The sequence below is a fragment of the Xiphophorus hellerii genome, chromosome 6, assembly GCF_003331165.1.
Source record: "Xiphophorus hellerii strain 12219 chromosome 6, Xiphophorus_hellerii-4.1, whole genome shotgun sequence".
NCBI classification, from domain to species: domain Eukaryota; kingdom Metazoa; phylum Chordata; class Actinopteri; order Cyprinodontiformes; family Poeciliidae; genus Xiphophorus; species Xiphophorus hellerii.
In genome coordinates, this window is record NC_045677.1 from 26,206,752 (window position 1) to 26,219,980 (window position 13,229).

At 35.4% G+C, this 13,229-nt stretch overlaps 1 protein-coding gene across 1 annotated transcript in view; it reads left to right on the forward strand.

Moving 5' to 3' along the window:
• Nucleotides 1–2,600: 2,600 nt before the first annotated feature.
• Nucleotides 2,601–13,229, forward strand: part of LOC116722037 (contactin-associated protein-like 4) — a 102,311-nt gene continuing 91,682 nt past the window's right edge. Inside the window, exon 1 of the mRNA XM_032566120.1 lies at nt 2,601–2,763. Coding sequence (XP_032422011.1) covers nt 2,679–2,763 — 85 coding nt within the window. The 5' untranslated portion in view covers nt 2,601–2,678. The remainder of the gene's footprint in view (nt 2,764–13,229) is intronic.

A 13,229-nucleotide genomic window follows, 5' to 3' on the forward strand; every position in this document is an offset into this window, starting at 1 on the left:
CGAATGCTGTGGATCTCCATCTTGTCATGGATGGAGGGGAAGTAATTGCCAGCAGCCATTTTCCTCAAGGTGCATTTGTTTTGTTTGGATTTAAACTGGACTGAACCCAGCTTCAGATGTTCTAGAACCAGGAGGGTTTCCAACCCTCAACAACAAAATACCAAATGATGGTGAATTTCAGAAATTCCCCCAAAATAATCTTTTATATTTACTTTTTTACTGTTAAAAAATAAATGTACAGAACATTTACCAGATTCAAATGAGATAAATATCAATAATTTCTATTCCAGTGATTTTATTATTTTATTGTAGTGTCTTTTAATTGATTTTTGTGTATTTTGTACAGAGTTCTTGAGTGAAAAGGCATCTAAAAATAAAATGCATTGTTATTATTATTTATTTAAAACACTAAAGGTCAGGATGGATATTAAAAACAATGGTACTCCAATTACAGGGATTCAGGTGTGGAAAAATTGTTGTGATGAGTAAAAACTGTTTTTTACTCTTTAAATAAAAAAATTACAAAAATAATTTGCTAAACAAATACACACTGAAAAAAGAGAATGGATTGCCAACTTAAAAAAAGCTCAATTAATTTGTTACATTGAGTTTGGCAAACTTACTTTATTTACATTTGTTAAACATGACAACTTAATGAACCTTGTATAGTTGCTCGGATAATCTTAATTTTATTACTTGTGGCAATTTTTTTTATTTGGATCACCTGTTTTCTTTTTTCAGTGTAAGGTTTGATTTTGTTTTCTTTCATGAGTTTTTCTACACACTTTGCTGGAATTCCCTTGGAAATATGTTTTAGAAAATATACATAACAAAGTATAATAAAAACCTTTTTCGTTCTTACCATTGCCAGGAATCTAAATATTGTTTATTTATGTACTAGTTTGGTTTTGTGTTTTTTTCAATACTGTGTGTTCTTTCTTTTTTGACTTGTGTATGGAAAGGTAAAAAATGATAGACACATAAAATAAACTATTATAAACACATGAAAAATTATGTGATGAAGTTTTTTGGCTTGTAAAATGTAATAAATACATTAAACCACTATATTTTCTGTATAGTGGTTTGAAATTGAAATAAATCAGTGTCTGTGCTCTGTATATTTTCCTCCTTTTGTTGGTCTTTATAGTTTTGGTCAGGCTTGCTTAAATATTGTATTATTTATTACATAAATAAGTAAACACTGTGGCTCACGCTTAGCAAAGCAGGAGGGGATCTTCATGTTGAGTTAGTTAGAAGTCGAAGCAATGCTTTTTAAAACTAGATTTCTTCCTCCTGTGTCAACTCGAGGACTGAATGCTGAAGTAAATCAAAACAAAAATTAACATTGATAATTTTTTGCATTATGTAACCCTCGTTAGCAAGCTAAACATTTAATTTACAAGCCAAATATTTAGTTTCAAACTATTTTGTTAGCAAGCTAAATATTTATTTAGTGTAATATTCCATTTGACATTAAATATTAGGGCTCTACTATTTATCTCAGAGCAAAACAAAAAAGTAGCTAATACACAAATTCACTTGCCGATAACCGGAAATGTACCATCCGACTGGCTCTCCATAAAAACTAGCTGATGAACTGGCGCAGTCTCTGTCGCTGTACATCCGTGAGTAAACGTTTATATTGCCATTAAAATGCCTCATCATTTGTTTTAAGCTGTAATATTCAACATGTCGAGAGGAAAAGAAAGAATTATGAAGAGGTGACACTAGCGACATAAGTTAAAGGTTCGCTAGACCCGTCTTTTATTTCGGTAGTCCACTTCCGTTTATCGACAAGCCAATTAGCATATTAGCTTAGGTTAAAGCTAACGAAATTAGCTAACTAAATATTTCATTTCAAGCTCAATATTTAGCTCCAAATTATATATTTAGTTTGAAGGTAAATGTTATTGTGCTAGCTAAGTATTTTTTGAAGCCACATGTTTAACTTGCTAACTAAATAGTTCGAAACTAAATATTTAGCTTGCTAATTAAATGTTTATTCGGAAACTGTCACGTTCATAAATGAGTTAGCAACATAGGGAAAATATAACTTTAAGAATTAAAATTTCTGTTATGAAATCCTAAATAACCCAAATTATTACTGCTAACTTTTGACTGTTACTTTACAAACTGAACCTCGAACCTGAGAGGAGTTTAAAATGACAAATATGTGTCCTAAGCAGCCTCTACTGTCTTTTTATACCTAACTCGGCTGTTTTTCAGTTGTTAATACACATTAGCAATGAAAAGATTCACCAAGGAGGGTTATTTTTCCTGTAAGCACATCTTTCCAGGCTTTTATTGCCCCCAACTGTTTGAACATATGTTTACAGCCACATTATTTTTTTTAAAAAGAAAAAAAGTAAATAAAACTTTTCCAGCTTTTATAAGTGGGTTTATAGGTTTTGTCGCCCAGTTCTTCAACTTTAAGACTGTTGTTTCTGAGAAGTAAGGTTTTAATTATTTTTTTGTAATTAATTAAAGGGCGCATTCCTGCAAAGCTCCGTATTTTCTCCGGTGGAGGAGGCGTTTCACCCTCTCTCTCTCCCTCTCTGTCCGTCTCTCTCCTCCCTCCCTGGCTGTCCTCCTCCAGCTGGATCAGAGGAGATCTCAGTCGGAACCAGAGAGGAGAGGCGGTCTGTCGGCATCTCTGCAGCCTCCCCCCCCGCTTCACCATGGATCTGCGGACTATAAGGGTGTTTGGGATTACCGCTCGGGTCGCCCTGCTGCTGTGCGGGGTGAGCGGGACATCAGCGCAAGGTGAGTCCGAGCTCTGCACGTCTTTGTTTTTATTATTATTATTATTATTTTTATTTCTTTACTTTGTTTCTGGATGGAGGCAAACCGGACTGAAAGAGATTTATTCAGGAGAGTTTTCAGTGCGGAGATTGCAGCACATTTTGCGCAGCTGGGAGTTTTGACTTCGAGGACAAATCGCATTGATTATCCCGCTAAAACTCATTTGTGTCCTGCAATTACCAGAGTTGCAGTTGTGGTGCAAAGGAGTGCTCTAATCCCTTCCTAGGATCTAATTCCTGCGCGTAAAATTAGTTTAATCTGTTCGCTTTCTGGTTAGTTTTGTGCTCACTGCAGCATGAGGAGCATCTTGGGTTTTGCTCCACAAAGCAGGTTGGTGAGGTGAGGCTTCAGGCAATGGCTGTGAATTTGACAGAGTCCTGTTTGACCTGCTGACGAATCTGAGGCGAAGTGGTGCTGTTATGATTGACCCTGTCACTTTAAGCAATAAATTGGTTAAAACATATGATAAATTAAAACAAGCTCAATAATTTCCATTTGCATTATTTATGTTTTTTTTGTTGTATTTTCTATCTTTGTTTCTACAACAGACTGGATGATAAAAGCCTTCAGTTTGGTGCTTTTGTTTCAACAAGCCCTTTTTTCTGAAGGTCAAGTTTGTTTATAAAGACTTCATAATTCATTTTATTTCTTGTTTCTGTTCTTTTGTTTATTTATTTTTGAATATTTAAAATAACTTCCCTTTCCAGTGTTAAATGCTTATTAGAACTTGAGAATGTCTTCTTGCATTATGATTGTTTGAAAATGGTCTCAAAAACAGCAATATTGATGATGATCCGAAGGGTTTATGTTCAAACTCGTCTGTTTTTGCTCCCTTGAATATCCCATGCAGCTCATTTCTTCCTCTGTCGTGATTCTCACCCAGCAGCCAGCAGCCGCTCTGCATCTCCTTTTCCTGCTCAACCTAAAGCATGGGAGTCAAACTCGTTTTCATTTTGGGCCACATCAAGATCACAAATATTCCCAAAGGCCCGGTTGTGCCGGAATACATTTATAAAAACGTCAACAAGCTAATAAAATATTAATAAATAGCTGTCGCTACATTTGATAAGTTTTTCTTTTCACATTGATCAGTCGCAGGAAGTCAGTGCTCAGGTTAACTATGAGGGGGACGAACAGTAAAAGCTGAAGGACGCCAATAAAACCTGCTGCTGTCCTACAGAGTGAAGGCTACAAAGCAACTTATGCTGTGTTCACACAGCAGATCTTAATTCTCAATTCCGATTCTTTTGCTGAAATCCTACTAATTAAATGTGACTACTGTCAGATTTCTGTGCGAACGATTTACGACCCCAAAGCGACCCGCATGCGCAGAAGAAGAACGTTGATGTCACACAGCAGCGTAATGTTTTCAAAAGTAATAATAGACTTGATCTTTGGATTGATTTTTAAAGTTTTTTTAGCAACGCAAGCCGACAGTATCATCATAAGATAACAAAACGAAGGAAGAAAAATTAAATAGAAATAATAGAAACGGCCTTTTGTGGAGCTGTGACTTCAGCGTTAGTTACATTTACTTGAATAACTTTTGGGGAAAAAATTACTTTTAGGAATATTTTTACTACGCTGTACTTTTTACTTTTATCGCTACTCTTACTTGAATAAAACTTTTGGATTTTCTTCCCACTGAATGAAAAACAAACGTGTTTTAACAAAATGGGGGTTTTTTTAAAGAAACTTATTTGCAAAAATGTTTATTTGATCTGATTTTAAGGTTGTTATTTATATGAATCATATTGATCTTTAAAACACCAAAATTTCCACATAATTTTCAAATTTTAAATGATTGACATTTTGATCAGTTACTCATTACTTTTTGCCAAATACTTTCTTTAGGCTTACTTGAGTTATTTCTTGGACTGCTACTTTTTACTTTTACCTGAGTAAAAATATGTGGTAGTAGTGCTACTCTTACTTGAGTACAATTTTAAGTACTCTACTCTCATCTGAGTGACTGTAACTTTTGTAGAGAAGTCTGTTTGGATGCATAGTCACAACTAAGACTGGTGGGTTCGTGATGTGATGCGCTTCACTGATGCAGACTTCCTTCACAATTTCGTAATTATAATATTTAGTCATTGTTTACATGTGGATTAACCACGTCTGGCTTCTTCTGGTGCAGAATTATGATGCACATGTCATGTCAATGATGTAAAAGTTGAATAAAATTCTTTGAAAACATCAAATATGCATCACTTCCAGTGATACAACTGGAAGTATCACAATCCAAAAAAGGTGGATATTGGCACAAAAAAAAATTTGCCTGCTGTTTGAACATGGCTTTAGGAACCTGCTCTCTGATGCTTGAATTAGATTTAGAAAGTCCAGCTGCTGTATCTGCCACAATCAGGGATTTAAAATGTCTATTATCAACTTACTGTAGCTCTGTTGCAGTGTTGCATCGGTCTGACCTCCAACATTTACGTGTTTCCTCACTATGAGCAGGTACCTTTTCATAACGGGTACAAAATAATCGTTAGTTGAGATTGAACCAATTTGCCAGTAGGAACAGGCCAAGGCGGAGAGGCTGAATACAAATGCACACTACAGTTTTTAGATTATTTTTTGTTGAAAATGTTGAAAACTAGTTCATCCTTCACTCTGAAGACACAAAATTTTACCAAGTATTTTTTAGGGTGCACTGATTTAATTCCTTAATTCTGGAAGATCGGTGATCGGTTGAGACTTACATGTGAAGCCGATCTTATCCACCGATCTTATCTGCCTCAGCAAAGGTCTAAAAATCAGCCTCTGTCCTCTTCTGCTCTTCGGTGAGAGGTTTGACTGTTAGCCCGGCCCACCAGGTCATGTCTGCACGTTTGCTGTGAACAATGACCCCACTGTTGCCAACTGACAAACTTTCGTGCCATATTCAGCGACATTTCAAACAAAAAAAAAATGGTATCGGCCAAAATCGGAATTGTCAGGCTGGGCTTTTTAAAGATCGGCAATTGGTGCACCTCTAGTTTCATTCGCTTTAACTTTATTTTGGTAAATAAACAACATTAACACTAATAAAACAAAAACAAAATTCTGCTTTATAAACACATAATTTACCTAAAAAGGATTCCTGAAAAGGAATAGGCTGACTTGTCTAACCTGTAAGTTATTAGTTCAAATATCTTAATGGGCTTAAAATAATACAAAACTAACTTTTTAGATCTTATTTAAGTCAATAATTCCTTAAAATTTATCAAAAAGTTTAACTGGCAGACTTATAAGAGGGAAAAATGTCTTAAAGGTAAATAATCTGCCAGCGGAACAAGTACTTTTTCAATCAATATTAAGGAATTATTTACTTAAAACAAGTTTTTATAGCTCGCTGAAAAGTTACTTGTAAGTTAGTTTTTGTCTCATTTCAAGTGTAATAAAATATTTGCACTAGAAAAAAGACCAAAATTACTATATAAGATTTGGTGTTTTTGGAGTGTTGCCCTTCCACTCCTCAATTATCCACTACTTTGTGTTGTCCTATCATGTAAAATCCCAATATTTCAATGAGCATTGAAATTTGTGTAAAGTAAATAAATTAGAGACTTTTTAAGGCATTACTTCCTCACTATTGGTGTTAGATCCCTAAACTTAGAGGATCATGAAGTGAAACCTGAACTTGAGTTAAGGAGCGGCTCTGGATTAGAAAGGATTTGTCACTGCTCTGTTTGATTTTCTGCTGCTTTCCCCTCAGAGTGGAGCATCTTCACATTGATAGATGATCTTGGTGAATGTAGTCAAAGCTGTCTGGAGACTCTCAGAGTTGATTTCTGTCTGTTTCCTCATCCTTCATCTCTCTGTTCTTCCTCTGTGAATAAAACATCTCCAGCTTCAGCTGAAATGTCGCCTCCTCTCTCCTTCTTTTACACCGGATATTTCTCCTCCCTTCCTGCTTTTTATTAATTTTTTTATTCTCTTCCTGCTGCATTTCCTTCAAACTGTTTTTTCCCAGCTCCATCCTTCTTCTCCTTTGACCTCTGAGACACTGTGTCTCTCTGTGTTTCAGATCTGTACATCACAAAACCTCTTCTCTGTTGTCTCTAATTCAAAAAGTCCCCTCTGGTTTTTACTTATTTTGCTTTTTTATATATAAAAAACATATTTCCCTTTCTCCTGTTTGGATCTTATTTTTCTGGTTTCTTGTCATTTTAAGCTGGTCAGAAATAAAATTTGATGATGAATAACTGAGGAAAAAACTCAACAGTGGAGTCCACCTGTTTTATATTTGATTTGTTCCTTTTATTATGTGTTTAATGTTTTTACTCCAGTATTTATGAATAGTTTGATGTATGCAAGAAACTTTTCTCCCTCACTTACTTTCCTCCTTCCACCTTTTCTTCTTTAATTCCTTCCTCTCTTCCTGCCTTCTATCTTTCCTTTCTTCCTTCCTTCTAAAGTTCCTTCATTTTCTCTTTATTTCCTTCTTTCCTCCCTTTTTTCATTCTTTTCTTTTTTCCTTCATTCTTTTCTTCTTTCTTTCCTTCCTTTTTTCCATCTTTCCTTTTTTCCTCCTTCACTTCCTTCCTTTATCCCTTCTTTCTTTCCTTCCATCAGTCTTTCCCTCTTTCCTTCCTCCCTCCCTCACTTCTTACTTTCCTTCCTTTCTCCCTTCTTTCCTTCCCAATATCAGCCTTTTTTTCTTTCCTTCCTTTCTTTCTTCTTTCCTTCCTTCCTTGTCTCTGCGTTTAATCTCGTTCCAGTAAATCAACGTTTCAGACTCCCTCTTGGATCAGCGACCAAATGGCAAAACATCTGAAACAAAGTGAAACTTAAAGCTGCCAAGATTTATTGTTCACTCACTTTTTTTGGCAGAAAAGTTTTGTTGCCAAGTTTTAATCTGTTTCTGCTTGAAGGAACAAGAAATATTTTATGTTTGCTTAAAAAGATAATTTGGTGTTTCATAATCCCAGTTTAACATTCTTGATTCAAATAAATCTGAATAAACACAGAATGTTGGAGATCAATGAAAGGCATAAAAAATGTAAGATTTAGAAGAAGGAAAATATAAAATACTCAATTTTCCCTGAATTGCATTGAGACAAACAACTCCATGTGTTCTTTGTCGCGTTATGTTTTATATATATATATATATATTTCATTAGCTACAAAAGTGAACGGAAAATAAAATATAAGCTCACTTTTTTAACACTCCCTCCAGTTTTTCACAATTTCACAATTGTGAAAAATCACGTAGAATCATCACAGCCCTGCAGTTCTTTGTGCTAATGTTTAATTGTGAGTTTAGTTCAAGTTTTCCTCAAAATGTTCAAAGACTTCAGGTTTAAGTGAGTAACTCCCACCTGCAGGTGGCAGTATTTCTTACCTGATTTGAAGTTATAGACTGCAAATAACAAAAATGTAACCATTTAAGTTCAATTTTGCTTATTTTTGGCATCTTTTTTCTTCTGTATGTAGATTTTGGAAGTTGTTTAATTGGGAAGTAACAGGTAAGGCCATAAATAAATAAAAAATATCAATAATCTGTCTTGGCAGCCTCCAGATATTTAGTAATCTTTGTAACTATTTCACAGTGGGACTGCAATATTAATATGTCAGCTTTTCTGATGTGGTCAGTAATTAATTCACGAATCAAGTTTCTCTCCAGATACTCTCAAAACATAGCCAACGTCTTTATAAAGACAAAAAAAATTATACAAACTAATCCAAAAGCCAAATTCCTTTATAAGGAACAGAAGTTAAGCTTAAAAAAAGACACTCTACTGAGCCGCTGCTTTAATATCAAAGGATTCTTTTTTTTTTTTTCTTTGCAAAGCTGACAGTGTATAAATGATGCAAAATGAAGCAATGCAGCCAGAGAGGTATGCAGTTCTCCTCTGAATGATAATAACAGCATCATTAAAGTTTTCCGTCTTTATTCTTCACCTTGACTACCTTCCTTCTCTCTGGGTCTCTAACAACGGCCTCCAAAGGCTCGTTTTGTTCTGGTCGGCTTTATACCCGCCCACATCCTGCAGTGGTCTGCATGTTGAACAATTTGGATTATTTTCTGAATTTAATTAGCTTTTCTGAGTTGAAGAAGTCTTCATTTCACTGAAATTTAAAACGTCTGTCATTCTAAATATGCTTCTGTCAAAGATGTTAGCTTTGTTAGCTATTGTTAGCTAGCTAGCTAACTTATTTGTGTAATGGCGGCATTACACAAAAAACAAACATGAGTCTAGTGCTAGTGGGAAAAAATTTTACCAAAGAGAAGAGAGAAATCCTGCAATCGTTAAAATCTCAGCTTTGTTTACATTTTGTGAAGAAGGAAGTTTCTCTGTGTCTTCTTCAGAGGTTTTTGTGTTGTTTTCTTCAGTGGTTCTTGATGCAGTGCCCCCACAGGCAAGGAGGGGAACAGGTTACTCAAAGGGTTTGGTTTGATTGACACGTTGCAGTGTGAATACAAACTGTCCCAGCTGAAACTGTAACAAATAAGTTTATCGGAAAATCAGGTGTGAAAACACCCTAAGAATGTGATGGTATGTTCAGTCAATCTCACAAGTTAACATATTTATATTTGCATGCCATTTCCTTTTGTGCAATTCTGTCTTGATACAGGTCTTAAGTTTAATTCATAATGGTCCTGGAAGATTTTAAATATGAGTTAGTGAAACCTGGAGAAACCTTGAAAGTGTTTGCAAATTTAAGATATTTGCTAGCGGCTGCAGTTCCTGTCCACAGCGAATACCACCGGTTCACCATAAATAAATAACACCAGGTCGCTGAATTAATTTTAATACAAACAGTATCACTTTACACCACCATAGTTTGCCATTAGACGCTATAATTATAAAACAGTTGTTAATTTTTAAGTGGTTAAGGACTAAAAGAGTTGATGTGTTGGAATGCTAAAGAAGAGGAATGAAACTAAGTATATCTGGAAAAAGCAGCTTTCACAGAAGAGTCTGGTTTACCTTCTTGTTAAAGACATGAATAAAAGAAAAAGACTGTTTTAATGGAGCTTTAAGGTTGTTACTCTGACTCAGTTTCCTGATTACAGTCTGGGTTATGATGCTATGAAACGTAGCTCTATCCTGGCTCAGCCAGCGCCGTATATCAGTGCAGGATCGAGTTTAATGGACAAGTAGCAAAAGCTGTGATTAAATCTGCAGTGAGTCATGTGAAAACCAAAAGCCTCTCCGTCGTGCAGCGAAAAGCTCTCAGACCCAGAGGAGTTTTTGCCATTTGAAAGCTACGACCAAAAAGAAATCCACAAACCTCGGCTCCCTCAAACCAATAAGTTGTCTTTCAGCTATTTGCTCCTCAGAGAGCCCACCTATAGAACATCGCTCACTTAATAATCATCCTCGCCAAGTTTTCCACTCTATTTTTCATTTGTTTCAGCGCTCCAACAGAGCCAGGGGCAAGGTCTGACTAGAGCTGTTTATCAGAGAGCCAGAACGAGTCTCAAACACGTCCGGAGAGGTTTGGTGTTCATGTTCCTCTCCTCTCAATCGTTCAGCACCTCGGTAGCTTAAATTACTTCTAAGTTGGATTACCTTTGAAACTACTTCAAAACTATATGTCCAGCTCATTCTGCTGTTGGGTTTTAGACCATTGATTTAGTTTGTTTACTGCGCAAAGAACTTTCTAGAATGCTGAAATTGCCCTCTGTCCTCTTACAGTTGATAAAATGTAATATCCCCCCTTCAAATGCAGTGATTTAAGCAAACTAGTTTAAATTGCAGCCTTGTGAGTGATAAACACTTTGATGCAGAGGGACAGAGAAACCCTGAAAATTGCACACAGCTGTTGGGTTTAGTTTAACATAAAGTAGGATTTCAGTGAGCTTTGACACAGGATATTTAAATCTTAAAATTGGCTCGGTTTAGATGCTGAAAGCTGTTGATGACTTGTAAATTGCAAATAGTTAAATTTTTTAGAGTATTTGGGTCCAGTGAGGCGTTTATGTGTATAAACGAATCAGTAAATGGTCACTTCAGATGTAAAAAAGTGGATATTTTCTTATTATATTACTCCCACAGTACAAATACATGTATGTTTTCATGTATGTATGTTTATTGTTTTGTTGTTTGCTGTCAGCTGTTCAACATGACTTAAGGAAGTCTCCATTGGTGCAGACAGAATGTCTGCAGATTGTGCAGTACAGTAATATCAGGTCATAGCTGTAATCTGTGATGCATACATGTTGTTGCACACATTCACGCTACTTTCTTTCCTAAAGAAAATAAACCTGTGTCTCCTCTGAATAATAATAACAACATCATTAAAGTTTTCACCTACACCTAGCCTGGTGTAGGTGAAAATCATACCTATCTATTTCCAGAAAGTATTTCATACGCTATAGAGTCTATAGAGATTCAGGACTTATTTACACACTGAATAAATGTAAGGATTTTCACACATCTGTTCAGGGAAAGAAAACACATCTGTTACCACTTATATTTTTGCTGCAGGATTGTTAAAAAGTATATATACTGTATATATATATATATATATAACCTGCCAACAAAAAGAGAAAGCATTACTCCCGAATCATTCAGCTGTAAGCGAAGATTTCATTACTTGTCGTCATCATAACAAAAACTCTCAGAGATTCATCAGTCTTCCTCGAGGTTTTTATCTCCCCTCTTAGCCGCTTCAGAGCCACTGGAGTGTGTGCTGTAATCATAGCCTAATGACAGATTATCTCTCGAATACTAAATGACTTTAATCCTGTTTTAATGACATCTAATACCACCACACTCCAACTGTGGGTGCATGTGTGTTTTGCATGCTGATTTGCGTTTTCACCCCTTTTTCTCCCCGGCTGTTTAAACGTTAACGGCTCACTGGTCGAGGTGATTCATTGTGCTCACAGTTGGAGTAATAAAACCAAAAGTTTTTAGTCGTTTTTCTCCCAGAATGGATCAGACACATACTGTCCTGTCTGAAACTGTACACAGGGTTCGTTCGGGTGCTTGAAATCCTTGAAAATGCTTGAATTTTAATTAGGTTTTTTCAATGTTTGGGAAGTGTTTGATATTCAAATAATAAAATGCAAGCTAATGTTTGATTTGGAAAACATTGTTTACAGTTGAAAAGAGACAATTTTCGTACACCTAATCAAAAGATACAAATGGAATTTCTTTCCCGTTAACTGAAGTTAAATTAGACTAAAATTTTTTTGTTTCAGGTTAGAATCACCAAAAATATTTCTATTTGCTAAATGCCAGAGAAAACGTAGCAAGAAAATTATTTAGAGATTATTTTTGTATGTATCTTTTTTTAAAATATTGTGTGTAAGGATTTAATTTGAGCAATTAAATAATCTTGTTCCTCCATATATTTCAGACGTATTTCATCTGTTGATCAGTTGATTTTGTCCCAAAAATTTGGCGGAAACTGAAAGGAGATCAAGATTTCTCTGTTGTGGCTCCTAAACCTTGGAATTTGTTCACAGGTATCTTTATCACTTCCTGTTTTTTAATCTCATTTTCAATATTTACTCAATAGCGTTTGGCCTAGTGTGAGTTGATAAGCTCTTTTTATTGTTTTGTTTGATTTTATGTGTATGTTTTTAATGTTTTAATGTTGTTTTATGTCTTGACATTTATTCCTCAATTTGCCTTGATTTTGTACAGGACTTTGGGCAAACGTCTGTTTTTTTAAATGTGCTTTATAAATAAATTGGATTTATATTTTATACATTAAGCAACATCATTGAAATCTGCAGATTTTTTTTGTTGTTAAATTTGTGGGGTTTTTTTAGTAGTAAAGGTTGTGTGTGTGAGAGACATTTCAAATCATAAAATTGTTATATTTTAGTCTACCTTGTCCTTTCCAGATATTGAATGCTGTCACAGAAAAAAGATTATTAACTCTACTAACTGATATTACATAACAATGAACTGAAACAGTCTTTTTTAGTTAATTTGTATTGTTTTTATCTCTAAGTTGAGGTGCTGGAAAAGTTTGAAAATTTGCCTTGAAAGTGCTTGAATTTTACTGCGGGAAAGCAGTACAGTCTTTGTGTAGAGCCGTAAAGATGATCGAGTTTAGTTAGTTTCCATTCAGCTGTGCCACAATTAAACTCCAAATTGGTGGTTATGATAGATAGAGTGTCTAAGTTAATTATGCTGTAAAACCTGCATGGTTTGGCCATCTACATGCTCAGTGTGGCAGCACAAAGTTTTATTATTCCGCTGCTTCAGGCTGCAGGGACCTAATATGAGTTGCAGTAAATTATTGAGATGTTGGAGGCTGAATGGCAAAGTCAGAGGTGTTATTACTCACCCACTGAAGGCTATTGGGTGCCTTTAGAAAGAGTTGGTTATTTAAGCTGCGGAGGCTCCCGGGGAATATTAGGACGGCTTGATTAAATCTCCCTGCTCCTGAAGTATCCCTCATCTGCTCCGAGATTAATCTGGTAAACGCTGAGGGTGGAAAGTGTAAATCTGAACTCATTTTTGAGTGTT